Here is a 24,549-nt window from a genome sequence, read left to right on the forward strand (position 1 = left end):
CGCGGTCACCACGGCGACGGCGGCAGCGGCAGCATGGCGGAGGCGGAGGCGGCGGCGGCGGCGGCGGCGGCGGCGGCGGCGGCCGTGCTGCCCGTGGCCGTGTTCGGCTGCCGGCCGCGGGTGGCCGGCGGTGTCTGCTTCCTGGAGGAGCGGGTGGTGCTGCACGCCGCGGGGGCGGGCTGCCTGCGGCTGCACATCGATCACAAGTGGCACAACTTCATCCCAGGTGGCCCCGACCCCGCTCCCGCCCCTAACCCCGGTGCCGGTCCCGACTGCGGCCCGCCCTGACCGCTCTGCTCCCCGCAGGCACGAAGAAGAGCCGGGGCGTGCAGGCGCTGGCCGTGAGCCCCGACCGGCGGTTCCTGGCGCTATCGGAGGCGGCGGGAGAGCGGCCGGTGCTGGCGGTCTATGAGCTGTCGGCGGAGCGGGCGCGGCGGCGCAAGGTGCTGGCCGCCGAGGAGCAGCCGGCGCGGCAGGCGGTGTCCCTCGCCTTCTCCCCCGACAGCCAGCTCCTGGCGGCCGCCACGGCCCCCCCCGAGGGCCACCTCGCCTGCTGGCTCTGGGAGAAGCAGCAGCTGGTGGCGACCGTCCGCGTCCCGGCCGCGGGTGACGGCCCCTGCCAGGTAAGGGAGCGCTCCAACCCCGCCGGCTCCCAGAGCTGCCGAGCCCGGGCCGTGCCAGCGGCCCTGCCCATCGCTATTAACACTCCCGTTCAGCTGACTGGTTCTTCGAGACCATACTCCACTTTTCAAAACTTTGGATAAAACGATCAAAATTTAGTTCAACAAGTAGCAGGTGCGAGTTGGACATGTGTTCATCCTTCAGGACGTGTGCGCAGTGCATTTTCCCGTGGCCACGTGGCTTTTTATCCACGGCAAGAGGAGAGGGCTCCACACTGTAGAATCCATACAATTTCTCTGACCTTTCTTGACATCTGCTGTTGGCCTCCCTCAGCAATAGGATGCTAGGCTAAATAAAGTTTTGCACTGAGCCATAATAGACATTCTCATGTCTGTAGCTGTTGTATCACATGAGTTTCTCTTACATCACATGAGATCTATGTTATGAGGCCAGTATAACAGGCAGTGAGTGTGCAATGTGTCCCTTGTGTCCCTGCAAAAGCACACACTAAATAGATGGGCTGTGCCCAGTAGTAGCAACACACTTTTGGAAGTTCTCAGTGCACCTTTTCCTTCCTGCAGTTTTCTGTGTTCAGAGCAGAGGAGAAGAGTGACTAGAAGCAGGCTGATGGCGCACAAATGATTTCTGCATCCAGGTTTGGGTGCCCCTTTTTAGATTCGTTCATGCAGGGAGGTCTGACACTTACTTTCAGTCCATGTGTTGGTTGAACTCCAGCTGACATTTTTTCTGGGGTACAGCTACAAGCAGAGGTTGGCTCAACCACTGAATTCATGAGCTCAGTTCCTAAGGAGAGGGGAGTGTAAAGACTCTGGCTGTGTAAAGCATAAAAAATTAACTCAAACTACCCTTCCTATCCATGTTGAATATTGAGATGCCTATTCCATCATTTTCACAAATAAACACCTAATTATGTGAATTCATGTACATACTGTTAGCTTGAAACACAGGAATACAGAACTTATTCCTGGCTTTTTAAGAACAAATGGTCTCCCACTTTTCAGGAAGCTTGCTACTGGAAAAATTTGTTCATCAGTAGTAAAGAGGTATTTTGGCCTTACTTTTGTAATTTAATTTTAATAGACACACTTTTGAAAGGCAGAAAACTGCAGTATGTAGTTATGGTGGCTAATTCTTACTCTCTTTGGTATCCTTGTATGTTTCTATGAACCATCTTCCCTTGTTTGTTTTCCTGTATCTGGTATAGAAAGTCTTCAGAACAGGTATAATAATTACTTATTTGTGAACATAGTTGGAAAAAATATTTCCTCTCTTTTTTGCTCCATAGGTGAGCTTTAATCCTCAAGACAATACCCAGGTTTGTATCACTGGAAATGGCTATTTTAAACTTTTCAAGTACAGTGAAGGATATTTAAAGCAGATGAATTTACAAAGGGGAGAGCCAGAAAACTACTTGTGCCATGCCTGGCTGTCTGCGGAGGAAGTTATATGTGGCACTGACACAGGCAAACTTAGCTTGTTTGAGACTGGAGACCTGCGCTGGGAGAAAAGTTTGGAGTACAGGAAACCACCCAGAAAACAAGAAGAACGTACAACAGAAGAATATGAGAGGTAAATCTCTTCAATGTTATTAATAATAGTTCCATGCTTTTGCAGGCAGATTAGTTCCTTCCTTCCTGTCCAGTTCATGTTGTCAGTTGCTGCTAAGCATTTTTTGATTTGTGCTTCTTTATTTTTAAGTCTTTATGCATTTCCTAATTGCATTTCTGGTGTTTCTAGTGGAGCGGCCTTTGAAGATACCAGTTTACAACAGCATTCTTTGCCTCAAATATCTGCAGTTGCAGCCTATTCCAAAGGCTTTGCATGTTCACCTAGCCCAGGAGTTGTTCTTCTGTTTGAGAAGACCTCTGAAGAGGAGGCCTACGAGGAGAGACAAGAAGTCTGGGTAAGGAGGGAAAAAGGTTTTGTAAGCAATTATGCAGCAGAACCCTGTTTAGAGAACTCTGTGTGTTTCTGATTTAGTTATTAATAATAATTTTTAGCACACTGCTAAACTGTATTGTAAGGATTAGCTAACTATCCTAGTGATGTCAAATGGAGTTGCCAAAGGTCACACTGATAGTGCCTGATGACCTTCTGCATGTTAGTTCTGTATGTTTCCTTCCCACATATAAAATGTGCTTTGAGGCTGCTAAACTTCAGGAAACCTTTAAGAAACTTTTATTTGTGGAGACTTTCAGGACTAAGAGATAGTTTACATCAGTTTTGAAGAGCTTGGCTGCTTGTTTTTTTCCAAGGAGAAGCTTTTCTCCCTCAAGTATTTATTAGAACTGTCATGAGACCTATGCACTCTTAAATAATCCTTCTAAATGTTCTATAGCAAACTGTATGTATTGACCTACTGAAATGTCTGGATAAGAACATTTAACTCTAATGAACTAGTCAAGACTTCATACTCTCATTTTAAAAGGTTGGATCTTCCCTGTGCATGAGATCCTCTAATAAGACTTATCTACCTTAATCATACATTACAAAGAATTGTTATTCTAATCACAATTTTTAGGCAGTTCTCATTCTGACACTTGCTAGGTTTTTTTTTCTTGATATTTTTCTACTACCATTTTAATTCTTGTTTAGTGCAGTACTTCATATTACTGCTGAAATGTCCCCTGATACTTTATTTCAGCTGTAATGTTATGAATACCATTAGATTGTCCTCTATTGCATGCCTTGCAGTATTTATATGCCATTAAATATCCAGATTGTCTTGCTGATATTATGTATGTGCTTATTAGAGGAGCATTACAGCAAAAGTTTGTGTGTGTGCATGCCTACTACCAAAATATGGAAACCTGGCACATCCCACAGGATGCCTTTCTTGTGCAGCTGCCTCAGGACCTGTTCAGCACTGACCCCAAAAAGTCAAGCAGACAGGACATTACATGGATATGCTTCAGCCCCTCTGAGGAAGTGATGGTTGTTAGCACAAATAAAAATCAGCTCTACATGTTTACTATGTTCTCCAACAAACTTATAAGGGTAAGTGCAGTTCAGTCACATTGCACAGCTTTCATGTCCAGTATTGTAATGATACAGGCTACTCAGTGTTGTTTTCTGTGATGTGTTCTCATTAAATCCTTCAAATTAACCCTTACTGCTCAAGATCTGAAGTGCTCACTGTGCTTCTCTGAGGGCAGTATTTCTGTAGCCCCTTGCTCAAGGCTCCCTCCCTGTGGAGTACCTGATGCTATTCAGGAGAAGGATAAAGAACACTTAAGACCATTAAAGAGTGCCTGTTACTGCTGAACCACTTCGCTAAGGCTTTAACTGAGATATCCTCCATGTAACTCTGTGGTCCATGCTCCACTTTAACAGGCAGAAACTTTATTGCAATGATAAAGCTGGAAGAGCCATGGGAATCTCATTCTACTCTAAAATGATAGTTGGTGACGTCTTAGCTAGAAGTGGAACCTCTCTGTGAAATAAAAACATAATGAAAAACCTTCCCTACTCTAAAGGAATTAAATAATACAAGGATAAGTGGAAAATGTATTATCATTAAATAGACTTTTATGGAATTGAGTACCTAACCTGTGTGCAGACATAAGGAAAGATCTTTACAGGAAGAGGGGTTGTAGTTAGGGGTTCTGTTTCCACATGCAGCCTAACATTTTATTGGTGCTTCACTTCCAACATGTGGTAGCTAGTCATCCTAGTAAAGTTTTCTATCACTCAGCACTTGACTTTTTTTTTAGCATCTGCCCGACCAGAAGATATTAACTGAATTCTTGCAGGTCCAGTTATATTTATTTATCTAACTTGCCTTTTTTTATATACCTACAATTATGTTCTACTCTCACAGCTCTGCCCTGCATCACTTTTCTTGATTATTAATTCTGAACTTAAAACTAACAATGTCAGGCCTTTAGCATTTTTATGTTCAGACCAGGGCAGTGAAAGGATGAAGTGGTTCCCTGAAATCTATTCAACAACTGTATGCAAAGACCTATGAGAGATAAGTGAAAAATGTATAAATGTAAAAATGAACTCTGCCTTACTGCCTGCAATGAAATATTTGTGATTTCTTAATGTTCTCATTCCTTCTCAGGAGAAGATATCTTATTTTTCATATATGAATTTCCCATTGCATTCTAATTCAATCACTGGTCTGGACATGTGTACTTGGAAACCCATCCTTGCTACGTGTTCCCTGGATAGATCTGTCCGCATCTGGAATTACAAGAAAAAGTAAAGAGTTGTTTGTATTTGTTATTACCTCTTGCTTTTTTGTATATTGTATTTAGGAGGCAACAGCAGCAATCTCATATGAATGAGAGTGTTGTTCTGGTAAAATTCTTGTGTGGTGTGGGATGTAAATGGTATTACTGACATGATTTGGGGAGTGTGAATATGCAGTGCCTTTAAAACTGGTGCCAAAAGAATACAAAGCCTTTTCTATTAAGCTATTTCTGTGTCAGACTCCTTGTGTTTTGGAAAAAACTCTTTCATTTAGCTTTGTCTTAAGATACTGTTGCCCCATATCCTGCTTCTTAGGCATAGATCTTAAGCAAAATGACTCCAGCTCTTGAGGTTCCCTGGAGGGAAAAACAAATTTCAAGAGATGCTTGTGTAGGATTGCAATCAGCAGTTCATTTACCTTCTTCATTATATTACAGTACACAAGGTTTTGCTCTTGCACCTCCCACACCTTCTCTGTGAACCAGAAAGTCAAATTTGCTTTTGTTTCCTGTAATATCCCTGTGATCATTACTTACCCAAACAACAACACACTTCCTCAAGGACAAGGCAGAGTCAGATTTTAGCTGCAGGCATCCTTGCTGGGCCAGATAATATCCTGTCAAGTGTGCAATGGGGAGTTTGTGCTATTCCATACTGCTCAATGTTTTTCTCTTTCAGCACTTTGGAGCTGTGTAAGGAATATCAGGAGGAAGCACACACAGTATCCCTTCATCCCACTGGCCTTTTCTGTTTGGTTGGGTTTTCTGACAAACTACGATTTATAAGTCTCCTGTATGAGGACATGCATGTTTTCAAGGAGTTTGCTGTGAAAAAGTGTAGAGAGGTAAGGAGTGGTGCAAAAATGAAATTGGGTAGTTATGTGGAGCAGAGTGCTGAAGAACATGACAGAAAATAAAAACTTCTCCAATACATCCTAGTACTATATATGATGTCCTATATCAAAGCTTAGAGAAATTGATTTAACTATTGGAGAACAGTCCCAGAGGCTGATGTGTAAGTGTGGGAAGCAGCAGAAGGGATAATTTGTTCAGAAATACTCCAGAACTGAATTTTAAAGGGGAAAGCATTGATTAAGAAAACTGTAATGGGAGTTTTCTTTTCATGCAACAATTTGATATTAAAGGATGTAATTGAAATTCAATGCATGAGTGTTTTTATCCATTCCATCTACAGTAATGGGTGGTTATGTTCTTTTTGTAGTGCTCATTCAGTAATGGAGGCCATCTTTTTGCTATAGTTAATGGAAATGTGATTCAAATTTATTCTGGCATCACCTTTCAGAATGTTACTAATCTGAAAGGACATACTGGGATGGTAAGTAAACAAATCTTACACACTACAACTTATTAACATAATAACTAGTTGATAAGATGCATTTTGAAGAGGTAAAGTACAATTTTGGATCTTGAGATGGCCCCAAAATGTAAAAACAGAAATAGAAAACTTAGTTTTCATTGGTCAGAAGGCAAAATGTTCATGCATTAGATACACCTGCAAAGTTTGCCCTTAAATTGAAAGTGAACAGTTCTCAGCTGGCTGAACAAAGTAAAATATCCCAGTAATACACTATAAAAATAAAATCTACTACTCCATATTGAAATGAACCTTTTCCTGATAGCGTGTTCACGAAGTAGTTCTTACTGGTTTTGGTTTTTTCTAATGCTAAAATAGAATTGGTTGAGAAACATTTAGAGGCTTTTCAGTAAGACTTTGAAGTATGATTCTGAAGTTGTCATGGCTTTAGCAGTACAATGACTCCATGCTGTATGTCTGTAATCTAACATCAAGCTCCTTGGTGTGTTTTACTTTTGCCAGGTACATGCTATTAAATGGAGTTCAGATGACACTAAACTTGTCTCCTGTGACACACATGGTGCTGTGTATAAGTGGAATTTGTTGACAGGTAAAAAGGAGTCAGAGTGTGTGCTCAAGACCTGCATCTACAGCAGCATTTCCCTGACTTATGATGCCAAAATTATCTTTGCTGTTGGATCTGACCAAACTCTCAAAGAAATTTCAGAGTCTTCGGTGAGCTAAGAAACACTCCTGGATTTTGCTACATTCTCTGGGGAGGGTACTGGTGCTTTGCTTTCCTTAGCATCCATTTGGTAAATAGGAATCAGTCTGGTTTTGAAAGCTGTGGTATTTACTGACACTTTTGTGTTATGTCTTTTACAATGAAACCTGAGATTTTGTTGTAGTTTTATGTTTTTGTCATTTTACTTGCATTCACCTAGAAATCTGCTAATCCAAGTAACAAACTAGCTAGGCAATATTGCATCAACTATTCTGCTGAAATACAAGTGTATCTCATCTACCACTGTATCTACCTGCATTTTTTTCCAGAAACGTAGTAAATTGTATGTGAAAACCATTACATCTTTTAGATCACACATCAGCTTGGCGTGAAATTTTAATACTGGTAACTATAACAAATACAGAGATTTTATATCTAAATATTTATCTTAAATACAAATTTTTTTCAATGTAGAAAACTTAGTACTAATTACTGTTGAGACTATACTTCCATAGATATATAGATTCTTTTAACTGCACTATGTTCTGCAGGCAGAGGTATAACAATTGCTCATGCAGTATGTAATCAAATATGTGCTGTAATGTGAGGTTTGTGTGATGGTTGTGCTGTTGGTTGATGTGTAGATCAAGCATGAAGTGCCTGCCCGTGACGTTGTTTACACCACTGTCGCTGTCTCGCGTTCCGGGTGCCTGGTTTTTGTTGGGACCTCCCTGGGGACAATTCGAGCTATGAAGTACCCATTAACTCAGAAGAAGAATTTCAGCGAGTACCAGGCCCATGCAGGTGCTGTTACAAAGGTAGCACAGAGTTCTTTCTTTTCCCTGTAATGCCAGCTGCGCACAGCTCCTTTTTTAGGGCTGATTTTCCTTCGCAATTTGTAGCATAATATGTTAAAATTAAGGCTGAGTCTGCACATGGAGAACGAATAGCACAGCATTCATAGGAGTTCTGTCTCTAGATATGTCAGGGAATAAGCTGTTGACTGAAAAGTGGCTTACACCAGATTACAAAACATGGCATATTGGATGGAGAACTTTGATACAGCTCCTTCTGGAAAGAGGAAGGTAATTTTGTCATAGAATCTTTTAGGTTGGAAAAGAGCTTTTATGTCATCAAGTGCAACTGTTAACCCAGCACTGCCAAGTCTACAGTAAACCATGTCCTCAATCACCACATCTACACATCTCTTAAATATCTCCAGGGATGGTTCCTGTGCCGCCTTCTCTTGTAGAGGGGAATCACATTCACCCATTTCCAGAGGGCTGAGACTTCTCTAGTGAGCCAGTACTGCTGCCAAATGACTGAAAGGTCTCAGTGAGCACTTGTGCCAGCTCCCTCAGTGTGCTTTGGTAGGTCTCCATTCTCCAGGAAGCCACATGTTCTGTGTTGTTAAAGCTGGTCATAAATTTGGTATTTTAAGTACCACTGTCAACTACAGCACCCAGACTTATCCCCACACAGTCCAACATTAGAATATGAACTTCAATTACTGTAACTCTCACCTCAGCTGTAAGCTGTATCAGCTCCCATGTACTCTATGCAAGATCAGGCAGCCACAGGAGGTCTGGAGGATGTGGCAGCAGTTATTACTACATAGTTCTTGGTGAGCTTAGTTGTAGTTTCAAAGAAAACGTTTAGCCATCTGTTGCTCACACAACTTCTCAAAGAAAAACACTAGAGACCTTTGGAGTTGTCATATAAATGGCCTGTCTGTGCTATAATAGTCTAGGTCTTTTCTGTTTCAGGTTTTCAAAAATCTTGCTATGGCTTTGAGACCAGAAGCAGATCCAGTATCTACACATATTCTTTCCCTTCCCTTTGTTATTTCAACCAGGGTGGAGCAGGAGTAGGAAACATAATCAAAATGTTGGTAGTGGGACAGTGTTATTATTTCCACTGTTGAATTTCTGGGGTAGAAATGAAGAGAGTATGGGGGTGGGGAGAAAAATGTGGTGTAAAATAAAATTGTATCTCCATTCTTCCATGTCTCTTCTATTATTTTGTTGTCTCTTCCTTCTAAGATGACAGTAACAAGTGATGACCAATTTCTGCTGACTGCCTCAGAGGATGGCTGTGTATTTATCTGGAGAGTGCATGATAAAGAACCTGGGGAAGTGAAAGAAGAGCAGAAACTCGAGTATGCTGAGGAAGTGTTGATCATGAGATCAGATATAGATGAGAAGGTAGGAGGAGCAACTTGTGAACATAAACCATATGATTTCTGTCAATTGCAATTGCATAATGCTTGTTACCAGCCAGTCCAGTATGGCTTTGGTCAAAGAGGTTACAGCCAGTTGCTGCAGTGGCTTGTCAATATGCAAACAGCATTGTACAAACAGCAAGTGTGGATTAGATTTTTCTCTAACACTTTCCCCAATCTCTTGAAAGCACTTCTAATGGAATAGAGAAGTCAGAAGATGCATTGCTATAAACTATCTTCTAAGATAGCAAAGGAACTTTAGTTCTAGGACTTCTTGGTCGTCTGTCTGAAGATTCTCTGTGAAGGCTGTTGTTCATAAATATGTGCATGTAAATAAAACATCCTTAACAAGCTGTTGTTAAGAGCAAATATTCCCTCCCTTAAAACTGTTTTCTCATCCATGTCCTAACAGACTCAGGCAATACTAGACCTGCAGAACTGTGTGAGAGATCTACAGACAGAAAGTGAGTACGAGCTACGTCTCAAGGACATATACTGCGAAGAAAAAATAAAATCATTGGAAGAGAATTTCACTCAGGAAATAGACTTCCTTAAAGCTAAACACCAGGTATGATTCATGTTGCAGAACCAAATACTAAGAAATCTTTCACTGAAGAGTTGAATTCAAGCTTGCATTACATATGTAGAAATGCCATACAGCATCTGGAATCATTCCTTTCCAGTTTAAGATGTTCTTGGTATTTATAAAGCATGAAACTATCTTTGAGTTAAGCATCTTACACGTACAAGGGGATGCAAGAGTTCTCCTAGGTACCCTGTAAGTATTTTCCACATAAAACCAGCACAAAAAATACTGCCTGAGCCTGAGGATCAGTAGTAGAAATGGCACTGTGCCTTAAAAGCTCCTTTCCATATAAGACTGCAGCTGCTGCAGGATCTAACAGTTATTTTCCTTAATGCTGCCTTCTTTATGTCCTGTCTGCTTAGATTTTTAAGAACATCTGCTGAGGTTTCTTGTATATTTTTTGAAAACAAAAGTAAAATTTATTCCCTGCATGTCTTCTGTTTGTGTGCTTATTGATTTCTTTGTGGTCATGAAGCAGGGCCCTCCTGAAAAGCAAAGGCTATGATAATTCTTCCCAGTGTCTTGTTTATGTGTGTCTGATAATGCTATTCTGTCCATCTGACTGGTGCACACACTGGATTTCTGACCTGTAATTTGTTATATTTCTGGACTTCTTTTATATGTAGAAGGCAAGGGATCCGGTAATAATTTCTTTGGCAGTACTCAAAGTAAGGGATTATATATCACATGATTCAGTCCTGTCAACCTCATGTTCTTTTTGAGTTTTTGGGTGAATATTGTCCTGTTCTGGTGATTTGTTACTGCTGATTTTGTTGAGTTATGCATAGTACCTTCAAGCAGTATTTCTGTTTGACTCCACATAAAGGAGTTCGGTATGGAAGCTTGTCAGGTGACTTACTAGTTGTAGTATTTTACAGGTTTGTAATTTCCAAGTGCTCTCTTTATACCTCTCTTGTCTTTTGGCCCTACAATTGTACCAGTAGGTTTTTGATATTCATTTTTTGAGGAGGTTTAATTATTCATTTTAATGTTTTCTTCGAGTATTTTTTCAGATTCTTTGACTTGTCTCATTGTGGTTTTTTTTGTCTAAATCACTTGAGTTTAAACCTTTCTATTTTTCTCTCTTTTGTAGAACCTAACCTTGTACAAGAAAACCATTTAAATTCCTCTGTGGATTCCTCTACCTCTGTTTTATCTCTGCTGGGTGTTTTTCTGAGATTCTTCAGGTCTTTTGATAAGTAGTGCTTGGCTATATATTTATAATAATCTCAGCTACACTGAAAATTCTCTAGACTTGTTGATTATAAGCTTGTAAACAAATACCTTTGAAGATGAATATGATTCTCTAGGCAGGCAAGTTGTACTTCCTGTCCAAGTATCAGTAACATGTTAAGATTAAACTGAATGACAGCTTTAGACTGAAAGGGCTAAATTTTCTAGTTGTATCCATCAGACAAATGGAATATTTTTGTTTATGAAAGACCCATGAAGTTGTTGCAAGAAAAAGGTGAAAATATTGTAACTATGGTACAATTCCTAGCATCTCTGGGAAATTTCTCAGATATTTTCTTGCTCCAGTTCTTTGTGCTTTTATAGAAGATTAAGTAATTTACAGTGGTAGGCTGACATTTCAAGCAAATGGCATTTAAAATTCACTCTTGCTTAGGTTTATGTCATAGTATGCAAATGTCAGCATTTTAGGACCTCAAAGTTGCTTCAAGTGAGACAGGAAGCAGCTTGAACTTTAATATGTGGACAATAATTTCTGGAACTGCAAATTCTCCTCAGGCAGGCACACATAAAGGAGTGGAGGCTTTTGTAGCTCACAAACTTTTCTTTTTAGATTACGATCAGTAACTTGTGTTATATGAACACTGTTTGCTGCTTTTCCTTAGCTTAACTTGTCAAAACAAACTAATATGTGGGAAAACTTGTTTTAGTGACACATGGCATCTCAGTTTTGGTGAGAGATTTCAAACATATTTCTGCTTTCCTCACCAAGGGCAATAGCACAAACAATTTGGACATTGCTTTGTCTAGTTTCAACTTAAAATGTATTTTTCTTATTTTTTATCCCAGATTTTACAGGAAGAGAAAGAAAAACAGAAGCTACAACACGAGGTTCAACTGTCTGAGCTGATAGATAAACAGGCCAAGGAGGTGAAACAGCTAGGTTAGACTGTAACAAATGTTTGTAACTGGAAACTGGGGGGAATGCTGTATTGACAGCAAGTGACAGGGAGGGATTACTAGAGCAGAGGTGTAAAGAAAAATGGATGTATGTCATGTAGGTATTTGGTGCAGACCAAATGGGTGTCTAAACTGCGCCATACATGTGCCTATGATGAGAACATGCACATGGGCCCTGTGTCTTTGAGATTAGTAATTTCAAATTCTACTTGAGATTAGTAATTTCTTCATTAATTTTATGCACAGCTCACTGTGCAAGAACAGTGCAATCATTCAGTTCAGCAATGAGGTGCACACAGCCTGGAAATACCTGGACTCCAGATTTGTAGTCAAGATAAAAATACTGCAAATGAGTACCAAGGACTCATGTTCTTTTTGAGCTTTTAGGTGAATATTGTCCTGTTCTGGTGATTTGTTACTGCTGATAAATGACTCCATTGCCTACTCATACTTTGTAGCAGTTGAGCTTATACAGCTCTGCCATGGTTGTCATCCCAAGGAAATGCCTAAATTAGTTGTCAATTTTGCATGGCTACAGAGTCTAAAGCCCCTGTATATCTGATGAAGAAAGTGATTAAATACTTCTACTTGTAATTTATTGCAACCCGCTGTGAAAAAAACAGTAAATAATAAGGCAGTGATAGCTGCAGAAGGATAGGATTCAGTTTTCTTTTCTATTAGCTGTATCCATTCCATATGTTTCCTGTTAACAGAATCTGACAGTAGTCAGAAACTCTCAATGGAAAATGAGAAATACCAGGAGCTTCAGGTGAAATCCCAGAAGATGGAGGAGGAATATGAGAAACAATTGCACAGTTTGGAGGAAAGCAAAACGAAGGCTGTGGCAGAGCTAAAAGAACAGTATGAGAAAAAACTGAAACATAAATCTGTTCTGCTGGAAGAGGTAGGAAGCTTGATTTGCACACAGCCTGGAAGAAACAGCAATTCTAATTGCATCAAAACCAGCAATTTTAAAAGATCCTAAGTGATACTGGTTTGTGATTTCTTGCAGAACAAGTTTGCTGATGTTAGTATTTGGGCCAGATTCCTAACTTGAAGCTTTCAAGTCTTAAGAATTATTAAATTAAAAAAAAAACAAAAACAAAAAACTCAATGTGTATGTTATCAGTTTCTAAAGTTGCTTTAATCCACTAAAAAGTTATCTTAGATTATATTGCTGCAACTGAATATTTCACTAAACATAGATTCTCCCAGGAGAAACACAGTAACAAATAACTTTTTATTTCCCTCCTTTATTGGTCTCTTACACTTCTCTAATGTTTGTTTTCCTTAACTGCAGACAAAGGAGAGTATGATGAAGCAGATTAAAGCACATGAAGAAATGGAGAAACAAATTTATGAAGACGGAGACAAAGAAATCTTCGAGCTGAAAGACAAGTATGAGAAACAGCTCTTGGAGGAAAAGGAGTCCAACATCCAACTGAAAGGAGAAATAGGAGTCATGAATAAAAGGGTATCTTTTATTCTGTGCTAGTATCAGAGCTTCACAAGACCTAGAACTGAGGACTGAATGTGATTAATGGCATGTCAGTTTAGTCCATTTATCTAGTCTGTAAATATGTGGCATTTCATATGAGAACAGTAGGTTAGTTTGAATGTTTAGAGTATTTGGACAGAAGAAGAAGCTGTCTGCTGATTGTATTGCTGATATGATTAGAGATAGATGATAAAGGAGGTATGTTTTTATTAGTACACTTTCTCTGATCTGCATAGTTTTGAACTATAAATAATATTGTTCGTCCTATGACAGGAAAGAAATGAACTCTTAATTTTTCTATCATTGAATACTTTGCTGTATTAGTAAAATATTTCTACTGCTTCATTCGATGCAATAATCCCTGTGTTTTGTTTGCATCATCATTTTTTATTTGCTTTACTGGAATTTTTAAGGAGACATAAAATATTTTACCTCTCTTATGGTCTGGGTATTTCATTTGCCTAAGGATGTTAGAGAGACATTTTTTTGTTTTTTGTTTCCTCCAATATCTATCTGGAGACAGAGAGGTTCTTTTCATACCCTCTACTATCATGGTACTGTCCTTTTAATTTCTTTGTCTTTTAGACCTCAAGGTTTTCTTCATGTATCCTTACAGTTTGTCCAGTACCATTCATTGGTTCCAACTTTCTTGGTTTTGCAGATCTTAGTCCTTCCTTCCTTCCTTCCTTCCTTCCTTCCTTCCTTCCTTCCTTCCTTCCTTCCTTCCTTCCTTCCTTCCTTCCTTCCTTCCTTCCTTCCTTCCTTCCTTCCTTCCTTCCTTCCTTCCTTCCTTCCTTCCTTCCTTCCTTCCTTCCTTCCTTCCTTCCTTCCTTCCTTCCTTCCTTCCTTCCTTCCTTCCTTCCTTCCTTCCTTCCTCCCTCCCTCCCTCCCTCCCTCCCTCCCTCCCTCCCTCCCTCCCTCCCTCCCTCCCTCCCTCCCTCCCTCCCTCCCTCCCTCCCTCCCTCCCTCCCTCCCTCCCTCCCTCCCCTCCCTCCCCTCCCTCCCTCCCCTCCCTCCCTCCCTCCCTCCCTCCCTCGTCAGAATATACAGAAAAAGCAGAATGGATACTCAACCCCCTTTTGAGTTAGAGGCATTTAACTTATGAGCTGCTCCTTCCTCATATCTTAATTTGATATCTTTTATCCACACTGTCTACAAGGTATCCTACAGAACAGGAGGACCAAGCTGTGCACAGCTTTTGGAGACTGGTAAGTTCTCACTAGTTTGCCTCTCTAGTTGAACAGCCTACAGAAAGAGCTCAAGGACCGAAACAGGGATATTGAGGAAATGAGACTGGAACAGCAGAAGCTGCAAGACATCATTAAATCACTGGAAAAAGATATCTTGGCACTAAAGACAGATGTTAAAGAGAGAACTGAAACTATCCTAGAGAAGGTGAGAAAGTAGACAGTTGGATGAGGTCAAAATCCCATCCCTTAGAGATACTTATTAGTTGTGATAATATCACATGACTAAAGAGTCAGCTTCAACTTAATGAATTTGTGATCTCCAGTTTGGGGTTTTGGTTTTTAGTTGGCATTCTAAGCTTTTCTTGGGGAGCTCAAGTTCAGGATGTTGACCTTCTCATCCCCTGTTCTGGGATCTGTAGATGGCTCAGCATTATTTGCCCCTTCCCATCTAACCTGTAGATTTGCAACTGGAGTTCAATCTTCCACAAGATCTGTGACTGCTGGTTTTGTCTCTTCCATATTTGTATCTTGTCCTAGGGATCTGTGTGAGAGTGCTGGCTCTGATTCAAATCTCTGTACCCATTTCTTCCAGGAGAAGTATGTATATGAGCTAAAAATGAAAAATCAGGAACTGCAAAATTTCAAGTTTGTACTGAGTTACAAAATAGAGGAGTCTAAGAAGCAAATAGAGTCACGTGAAAATGATATTGAGACAATGAAGAAACAGATCAGTGAGGTGAGTAACACTCTCATTTGGCCTCTGCTACTAAGCCCATTGTCTAAATACAAACATGACCCAACAAGTCCATGAAAGAGTCCACCCTGGTTGTTCCTTGACTTCTTTCAAGGATACATAGCACTGATTCAATATCTGTGCAGCTAATAAAAATATCTGTAGAAAATAGCTAATTAATTTTCTATCACATGCTACCAGTGATCCACATAGTTATTTCAGTTCCTGTATGTAATTCTAAATTTTGCTTAAAAATAGATCTTATCCTTACGTGGTTGCCCTCCATGTGCCTTATAGCATTTGCAAGACACTGCTTTTACTGATCTGGCAGAAAAGAGTACATTTCTTCTCTCAGAAATGTTGCAGATTTATGCAAACATAATTCTGCTAGGGGTTAGGTATATGGACAAATTGTATTCATCAGTTGATACATGGGAAATTTGAATGTATTCATACTTAGCATGCAGCAGATTCATTGAGGGAACTTATTTATGATAGAAGCTTACTTGGATCTCTGCATAGATGTATCCTTAACTCAATCAAACTAGGACTATGGTGACATAGTCTTTTAAATAAAATGCAAACTAATCAACGATTTGTATGTACTTCAGACTAGCAAGATGAAATCCCTGTTGTCTTTTCTGGTCACCATCTTGTGCCATAAGTAAATGCTTTAGCACCTTTATTGTTTTTTCCTGTGTGTTCTGCATACCTACCCACAGTTTTCAATCTATTTGTTTCTTTTCAGTATCAGGGTCTAGTTATTGTTGCCCTTACTGTTTCCAGTATTGACTGTCCATTTCCTCCTCATCCATTTTTTGTTCAGATGGAACGGTAGAGCTCCCGTTCAGCTCAAGGAATGTAAGGGGTATCACATAATTTAAATTAATGTGACTCAGCAGGGAGTTGCACATTCATTTTTGTGGTTTCTGTATATTCTGACAGAGGGCAGTGTTGTTACAAAATTGACGTTTCTCATGTTGCCATTCGACCTGAAGGGGGACCTATTCCCTCAAGTCTGTATTTCCAGCCTCTGTTTTTCCTGTTATGTGTTATTTTTTCACGTCTCCTTCTAGCCCTGATTTCCTCCTCCCGCTTCCTTTCAGATGGAGGAGGAGCTGGAACAATTCCGCAAGGAGAGCGTAGAGCTGAAGCTGAACATCACCCAGCTGCAGCAGAAACAGAAGGCAACTGCTGGAGAGGTGCACAGAGAGATGGAAAAGGTATGGGGTACCCCCACCAAGCAGGTCCCCCAGAATGGCATTGGTGGGGACACAACACTGGTGAAACATTAATCTGAGCAAACAGTTACTGCAGGGCTGCTGTGTCCAAGGACCAGGAGAGTCTCTGCTCGGGGGGGACAGAGACACAAAACTTTCAAGCCTGCAACCAGCTTAGAGCATTCATATTTTTAAAAAATCCAGTTATTTATGAATCAACACATATTGTCCTGAGTTTAAGAAAACAGTGAGGTGAATGCTGAACTACGTGTTCCTGCCCAATCCTGAAATCTGGGGACACTTGGCCTAAACAGGAGCAGCATGTAGGATACCACCTAGGCATTAGTAGGATAACAGAAAGGAAGGTCTCATTAATGGACGAGTCCAGGACCCCTTGTTTGACAGCATATCAGACATGAGGGAGGAAAAGGGACTGCAGGGGAAGGTGGAGGAGCTTAGCAAGCATGAGAGCATGGGTGAGGAAGCAGGTAGGGAGGCCTGGCAGACACTAAGAGAGAATGAGAAGGCAGTCTTGATGTGAAATCAGCAAGCTGTGCATGTGTCTGATATGTTTTGTCCCTTGCCTTCTCTCCTTAACTCTTGTTTCTAAATAAGAAGGTAGGACAGCATTTGGACAATGCTCTCGGGCACATGATGTGGCTCCTGGGGATGTCCTGTGCAGAGCTGAGTTGGACTCAATGATCCTGGTGGGTCTCTCCCACCTCAGCATATTCTGTGATTCTGGGTTTAGGAAAGGACAGTGGGCAATAGCATAATGAGCCACTGTTTTTTAGTTGTCATTTTTGCAGGTTGTCACTGATATTACCTAATAAAGTATCTTGGCTTATTATTATTCCTAAAATCTATGACTGTTGTTCAACACATAATGCTTACATTCCCAGTGAGTTGTTAATTTATTTTTTTTTAATGAAGTGGAAGAAAGTATATGAGAGTTTTCATGAGTTCCACTAGACTTTCTAGAAAATTGCACAATGGAGTGTTCTGACGAACCAAATAAGAATGTGACTGCATTGTTCTTGCAGAGGCAAAATATGGAAACCCTCATCAAACGATTTAAGGCAGATCTTCATAATTGTGTGAGATTCATCAACGATTCCAAAAAAATGAAAGACGGTATCCGTGAGCTCTACACCAAGTATATGCATCAGCCAGACGTGGTGAGTCAGGACCTTTGCCTTCTCCCTGCCTATGACTGTGTCTGGTAGTGTCATTACTGAGACAACATGCTGTGCCCTCTTAGGTGGAGGCTCAAGCAGAAGATGGAGATTTGCAGCAGCAGTACAAGAAACAGCAAGAGCACAACGAGAGGAATTTGGCAGTTTTGAGGAAGAAGGTGATGAAGGATAAGGAAATACAGCACACTGCTTACATGCGCATCGTGCAGGTAATCAGCCTTTTCCTTGTGCTGTGGAGTGGGAACAAAGGAAATGCCTGCACAAAAGAGACTTTATTAACCTTTCTGTTATGACTTCTTAGGACTTTGAAATAGTTTTGGTTGACTTTCTTGCCAGAAATGCCTACATTTTTCAAGTGCTTCCATTAACTTTTCTGAACAAAAAGAGCAAGATCTTGGAAGTCAGAAATGGCTTTTGCTTATCTCCCACTCCCTAAAAGGAGATGGGGAACTTCTGTTGCATGGATGTTTTAAAGGAAATTAATGTACCTACTTTTTGTTTTAAACAGTATTTATAATTGCCATTATAGTCAATTTGCCCTTGCTTGGATGCCAAGCTATATCTGCTATGTAGTAATGTTTAGGAAGTAATTTTGGAAGAAGAAAAGTAAAAAAAAAACCTTCTTTGTCCACATAGTCCATCCCTACTGGTGTGAATTGAGAATAACTTTTTGCTTTTCACATCCAAAATTTTCAAGGAAGTTCAGAAACAGATGGGGAATATGTCTATTTGTACTAAGATCTCTTGCTCAGAATCCTTGTTTCTTACAAGGCAAAGTAAACTCGTGACTGCTGGGGTCAAAGATCCAATTTGTTTTTATCTGGAGTGGGAGGACCTAGAGCTCCACACCAGACATCCTAGGAGGACAGCTTTTCTAGTCTCTTCTTAACATGCTCTCCTTCTGCTCAGTCAGCATTTCCTTTTCCCCTCAGTAGCCCTTTCTACATTGTTACTTTATTATGCTTCCTCAGGATCATTAAATCTCATCCCTCCTAAGTCATCTGTTGTTTGCTATTTATTCATAATTTGCTTCTTCAGGGCTAGACAGCAGCAATCTTCTTCCTTGATGCTATTTTAATTTTTTTTTTACTCTTTCTGTGAGATAGATGTTTCCCTTGGAACAAAAGGAGATTGGTTCAGAAAATAACCTGAAGAATTTCCTTACTGGAATAGGGTGACAGATGGTGTTCATAATTATAATACTTGATGTCTTGGATCAGTAAGCCTAAAATGAAATTATGATTAAAACCAAATTAATAAAACATCTGGAAGATGAAGATATCAAAGATTCTAACCAGCCTGGTTTCTTCAAAGAAAAAGCAGTTCTCTGAAGTCCAGTAGATTAAGGAGATTTTATAACCAGCAGGAATTATCATGGCCTTCCAGTCTTTCACAGGGGCTTTTAAGACTAGTTTAGACAAACTTCTGTGAGGATTCACTTTGAAAAAGCAAATGACATCTTGACAGTCTTCTAGCTCTGTATTTCTATTATTCCTCAGTTGCAGTTACATTTTCAGAGCTATGTCCTCCTCTTTGAGAGATTATTCATAGGTACACTCCACTAGTGACTGCTGCAACAGATGATTAGAACTGTCAAGATAATTTTAGTTATTCTTACCAGTTGAAAAGTTGCCTGTTATTCAGCTATTAGTTTTTCCTCCAGCCTTCTGTATTTGTAATGGTTTCTTTGGATACATAAAAACAGAGACACTGAATAACCTTGAAGTAGTGCTGCTTAAACTGAAGCCCATATAGGATGAAATTTTCTATATGTCCTACCTGTCTGACAGTCAGCACTGTAGGGACTTCCTAGACTGTAGATTGCATCCATATGAAATGTCATTGTACCTGATGGCCTCATTATCCATGCATTTGATCAGTCCCTTTTCTGAAACAATTGGTTCTTTGACACAACCTCCCATGACAATGAGTTTTCCTATGAACATTTGTTTTATATATCCATTCTGTGACGTTGCAGTGCAGTGCAAGCATTCTGTCAGAATGTAAATATTGAATTAAAGGCTAATCTCTCTGGAGAAAAGGCCTCTTCAGGAAAATATTAGCAGTGTCAACCAACAGTCTTTTAGCATCAAGCAAACCAAACAAGACATTTTTACATAACCCAGATTGCTTCATCAAAAGGCTCTGTATTGTATTTTCTGATAGACCAAAAGCAAGATCTTCATTTCACAGCAGCAGGTAATCACTTGGAATGAACATATGAAGGTGTTCATGACTAAAGTACACCTAAAGGCAAATGTTATGACCCAACCCTGAAAGCTGGTCAAAAGAAAATTACCTTGACTGATTATTGGAAGTTACCCTCTTCATGTGCTCTTTCAGGATCAAGCTCTGGAATAAATGCATAGAGTCAATTTTCATCTGTATTTAAAGGCTTGCATTAGAGAAGTCAGACTCAGCAAAATACTACAGTTCTAGAGCTGCCTGAGCACACCAACTCCTGCTGCATTTATAGTCCAGCATAAGCACTGCAAGAGCAAATCTTCTTGCCCAACAAGTTCAGAACTTAATGAATCCCACACTCTTCCTCCAGTCAGTGATTCTCAGCTGAGGAGAAGCTAAAGCACAGCTGCTCTACTTGTCTTAGTGTGAAGTCTTGATAATCTTGCCCCACACATGCCCTGAGCTACTGCTGCCAACCTTGAGTGCAGGCACATACTGAGAGGTGCAGTGGGCTTTGTGCTTCACTTCTGACCAGACTGCAGTTGTGTGGTGCCAACACTTTATAAGGATACTCAAAGGAACTGAGTCATATGCTTTGCACAATCTTTTGTGGCAACATAATTATCTCTATCGACCAAAATTATCATTAAAACAAAAGTAGAAAATAAGATTTGAAAACACCATTTTCATGGAAAAATTTCATTTATCCTTGTTCTTATCTCCTGCTGTTTCAGTGTGTTCCCTACTGCTTGAGACTGGTATTGTGAGGTAGCCTAAACATGCCTTTTTGCCATCTATCTTTTTGAAATATTGCCATTGTGTTCCAAAAGTTCTAAAAAACACACCTCAGGTAGCTGAAATAGTTGCTATTCTTGGTTCAAGTATGATGGCAGCTGTTCAACATTTGCCCTAGTTACTGATGTGTTATTTCAATGTCCTTGTAAGAGGCAAATATACAATTGTACTTCACTCTCTTGAATACAGAAAAGAAATATTTAGTTAATGGTGCTCCCGTTTCTAAATCATGAGCAGCAGTGTTATCATCCTTAAATAGTATTAACCATACTGGTTTTGCTAAGTCTTTGAATCTGTTGCAACAATAGGTAAATTATATTTACTGTCACTTTTGTAGCTCCTTCAGGAAGATGCTTCATGGTAGGCTACTAAAGAATTAGAGGATTGAACTCTTATGGGCTAAAAATGGACTTAAAAAAAGAATAAGAGATTAATACATTGTCAACTTTTCCTTATAACAGCTTGTTAGCAGTAGGTACCTCAAGTCTCCACATGCTTTATAGATTTTCTAATAATTTGGAAGGTGTGTGGAAAAGTAATGTCTGTCAGAACTAATGAAGATGGCTTTGACTAATTCCAAAGAGATAAAGATAATTTAAGTGAACAAACACATAGTGACAAATGAAAAGTAAAATAATACACACTGGAGGGAGAGATGGGAATTCTTTGCATTAATTCTGAATTAATTGGATATATTTAGGAAGGCCCTGAGCTTCCCTTTGGAACTGGCAAGGAAGATGATACCTTGGAGTGCAGCTGCAGTCAGAAAAGCAAAACAAATATTGGTTTTTTGAGCTAACATGGTTTGAATACTGTCATGTACTGAGTCACATCTACTGTGATCTTACCTGAAATGTTGTGTACTCTCCTGATTGCCCAGCACCTGCTTGTGATACTGATTCTATACTTCCCAGTGTCTTTCTCAAAGATATGAAGATACATCTTGCTCAGCCAGATAGTACCTGTGCCTTTCCTTATAGAGCATGTTTGTTTTTGCAGGAAAATATGAGTCTGATTAAGGAAATTAATGACTTGAGGCAAGAACTGAGGGTGGCCAACGCGCAGGTGCACAACCTCGAGTCAGCACTGAGATTAAACAAGAGCAAAAAGGCAATTCAAGACACAGGTGAATAGCTCTTGTATATTTTCCATATTGTCAGTACTCATGGCAGAAGCTCTTTTGGTCCTTGGTGAACAATTTTATTACTGTCTGTGTTTCATTCTAACTTGTCTGCCTGGTGGTACCTGGTACATTTTAATGTTAATTGTAGAAGCTGATAACTCCTGCAGATTCTTACTATTTAGATCTACTCCTTCAGCCCTGAAAGATTCTTTCCTTTGTTCATGCCCAAGAGCTGTATGAGCTGGACCTTTGTTACTGTACTATGTCCTCTCTGTTTTATCTTCTAGCTCCCTCCGCTGAACTTCCATCAGGCCCAGCTGTCCTGAGGTTGAATCCAGAGATGGAAAGTGAAAAAATCATAGAAATGCAGCAGCTAGAAATTCAATATCTGCGAGATCAAGTCCAGGAGATGGGGAAAGCCCTGAACTCTCCAGGTTCAGTCTCTTTCAGTTAGAAACCTTCCTGACCTGAATGTGGGAAGAAGTCACAAGACACAGCAACACTGATGTGGTTCAAGGATGCCTTATGTTATTATATCCTCCTGGCAAGATCAGAAATGCAACAGCATAGACTTACATCATCCTATACTCTTCTTCTAGGAGCATTTATTAAACAATCAGAGCTCTGAACACTTCTACTTTCCTGAAATCTGCCCTTAGAAGCCTAAAAAATAAAAAATAAATTCATGCTAGTGTTAGACTAATCTTTGTGTCTTCATACTAGATATTCATCTTTCTCTTGAAAACTAATGTGTCCTAATCCAGAAGAGCTGGTCAAACTGTAAGCCTTTTCTGCTAGAATTCTAATTTGGTGTCATTGTGCTGCAAAATTCAACATCAGCCTTTTATTTTGCAATATTAAATTGCCTATGTCCATACAAAGGACTGCTGCTCTTAAGACCAATGTCACTGTTATTCCAAGCAGGTATCCAGTCACAGATTAACAATCAATTACCTTGTGAGGACAACCTTTGACTCATGCACTCACAAGCTAGAGCCCTTGGTAAAGCCTCTGCTTTCTGTCTAGAGATGTGTTGCCTCATCTGCTACAATTATTTCAGCAGGACAAAAAAGGCAGCCCAGTTTCAAACTCCCCAAATCTGGAATAAAGTCCAAACTTTATGCCATAAGTCCTATAACTTTGATAAACTGATTTTTGTTTGTCTTTTTTTCAACATCTGCAATCCCTTTTTAGTTTTTCAGTGAAATTCTCCTAATAAGTCACTCTGCAAAGTACTCATACACAGAAAAAGGCAGGGAGTCATTTATTTAATAATGAGGGGGCAAAAACCCCCAAATTTTTCATCTTTTGTTGTCACTGCATGACACACTGTCCCACTGAGGACTATTTCACATCTATCAGAAGTTTGAGCTACTGTTTGAGCATGGAACTATATGGCATTACAGCAGCCAGTATATTTCTGTTTCATTTCCTATCCTGAGTTGTGGAAAAGTGATAAGTACTTTTAATATACTCCTAATATTATACAGAAGAAGGTGGTGCCAGGGCTGGGTAACATGTAAGCTGCAATACCATCAGGAATACCAGACTCATTTCCAGGGCAATACCATGGCAAAATAGATGGTTCCATGAGCTCCAATGATTTTGGAGACTTCAGCTGAATGCTTTGTCCATGAATGTGGAATTAAGTTTCTTTGGTCTATTTTTTTTTCCATTTTGCATCTTTAATCTGTATGGAGCACAGGTTTCACAGGAGCAAAAGGAAGAAGTTAATGGTCTGTTAATGGGCTAGCTTAACACCTTTTCTTCCTCCTCCCCTCCCCATATAATCATCTTGATACATCCTGTACAGAAAGAGGATGTAATTAATGTAATTAGTAAATATTTTAGAACCTAGTTCCCTCTAAAATTTTCAGGACACACCCATTTTAATTTGCTAGGCTCTCGTGTGGTATAATTTTCTCCTCTCTCTGTCAGGACAAATTGAGTGCTAGAATCATACACCACACTGCTTCAATAGTTGTGGTTTAGAGAAATGAAATCAACTTGTCTAAATAAGAAGAATCTTTTCCTAATATCCCTATACAGATAGTGAATTATTTCTAAATGGTGACTGATATGCTTAAAAATATATCCCTATGTCACCCTTGTTAGCAAATTTTAAAGGCAATACTCAGCCTGTCAGATGAAGCCTAGGTAGCTTCAGCTGCCAGACTTAGGCTGAGGAGGATTTTGAATTTAGTGGCCAAGGGGCAGCTAAAACATTGCTTGTATAGAGGAGCATTAAACATCAGGCACAGCAGTGGTTACAACTAATCTTCAACAGACCTGCTGGAAGCAAAGTAGATGTACAAGCCGCTTCTAGACTGGGAAAAGCAGACCAAGGTCAAACTCCCACACACAAACTCTATAAATGTTTTAGAATTAATCTGTAACTGGATTGTGGTTTTGTGTGCTAATGAATTCTTCTGAATTCTCTCAGGGTGCAAAATCATTTTCTGCTTTCATCCTCTCTTGACCTTCATTGTTCTGTTTCTCCTACTGGTATCTCCCTAAAGGAGCTGGTAAGGATTTCATGCTCTTATAAAGCTACAGCCCACTTTTTAAAATGACTACATGGCTATCTGAATAAGGAAGGTTTCCCCTTAGATGACATTTTTGCTAAAAAACCCAGGTTCTTCTGGATAAGGTCAAGCTCATTGTTCAAAGGTGTTTGTATAGGAAAACCTATCACATACCATTTGTTTTTTTATGTGTAGGACAACATCCTTTGGACTGATGATATTTCACAAGTCTCCAAAGACGTATCAGATT

The 24,549-nt window shown here is 39.9% G+C and overlaps 1 protein-coding gene across 1 annotated transcript; it reads left to right on the forward strand.

Moving 5' to 3' along the window:
• The first annotated feature begins 33 nt into the window (after positions 1–33).
• Positions 34–22,559, forward strand: CFAP57 (cilia and flagella associated protein 57). The gene is made up of 22 exons (XM_058808085.1): positions 34–226; positions 307–623; positions 1,928–2,211; positions 2,380–2,545; positions 3,487–3,639; positions 4,709–4,848; positions 5,518–5,683; positions 6,061–6,174; positions 6,676–6,888; positions 7,522–7,695; positions 8,920–9,081; positions 9,511–9,666; positions 11,725–11,818; positions 12,549–12,739; positions 13,136–13,309; positions 14,570–14,728; positions 15,116–15,259; positions 16,363–16,479; positions 17,520–17,654; positions 17,738–17,881; positions 21,651–21,777; positions 22,062–22,559. Exons 1-22 carry the CDS (start codon positions 34–36, stop codon positions 22,226–22,228), a joined length of 3,690 nt encoding a protein of 1,229 aa, XP_058664068.1. The 3' UTR covers positions 22,229–22,559.
• Positions 22,560–24,549: the final 1,990 nt, after the last annotated feature.

The sequence above is a fragment of the Ammospiza caudacuta genome, chromosome 7 (assembly GCF_027887145.1).
Source record: "Ammospiza caudacuta isolate bAmmCau1 chromosome 7, bAmmCau1.pri, whole genome shotgun sequence".
Lineage (NCBI taxonomy): Eukaryota > Metazoa > Chordata > Aves > Passeriformes > Passerellidae > Ammospiza > Ammospiza caudacuta.

Excerpts from the sequence above, each read along its gene's own strand:
- CFAP57 (XM_058808085.1), top strand. The coding sequence starts at position 34 with ATGGCGGAGGCGGAGGCGGCGGCGGCGGCGGCGGCGGCGGCGGCGGCG. Across the intron at positions 12,740-13,135 it reads AATCTGTTCTGCTGGAAGAG|ACAAAGGAGAGTATGATGAA; the intron begins GTAGGAAGCTTG and ends CCTTAACTGCAG. Across the intron at positions 13,310-14,569 it reads TAGGAGTCATGAATAAAAGG|TTGAACAGCCTACAGAAAGA; the intron begins GTATCTTTTATT and ends TTGCCTCTCTAG.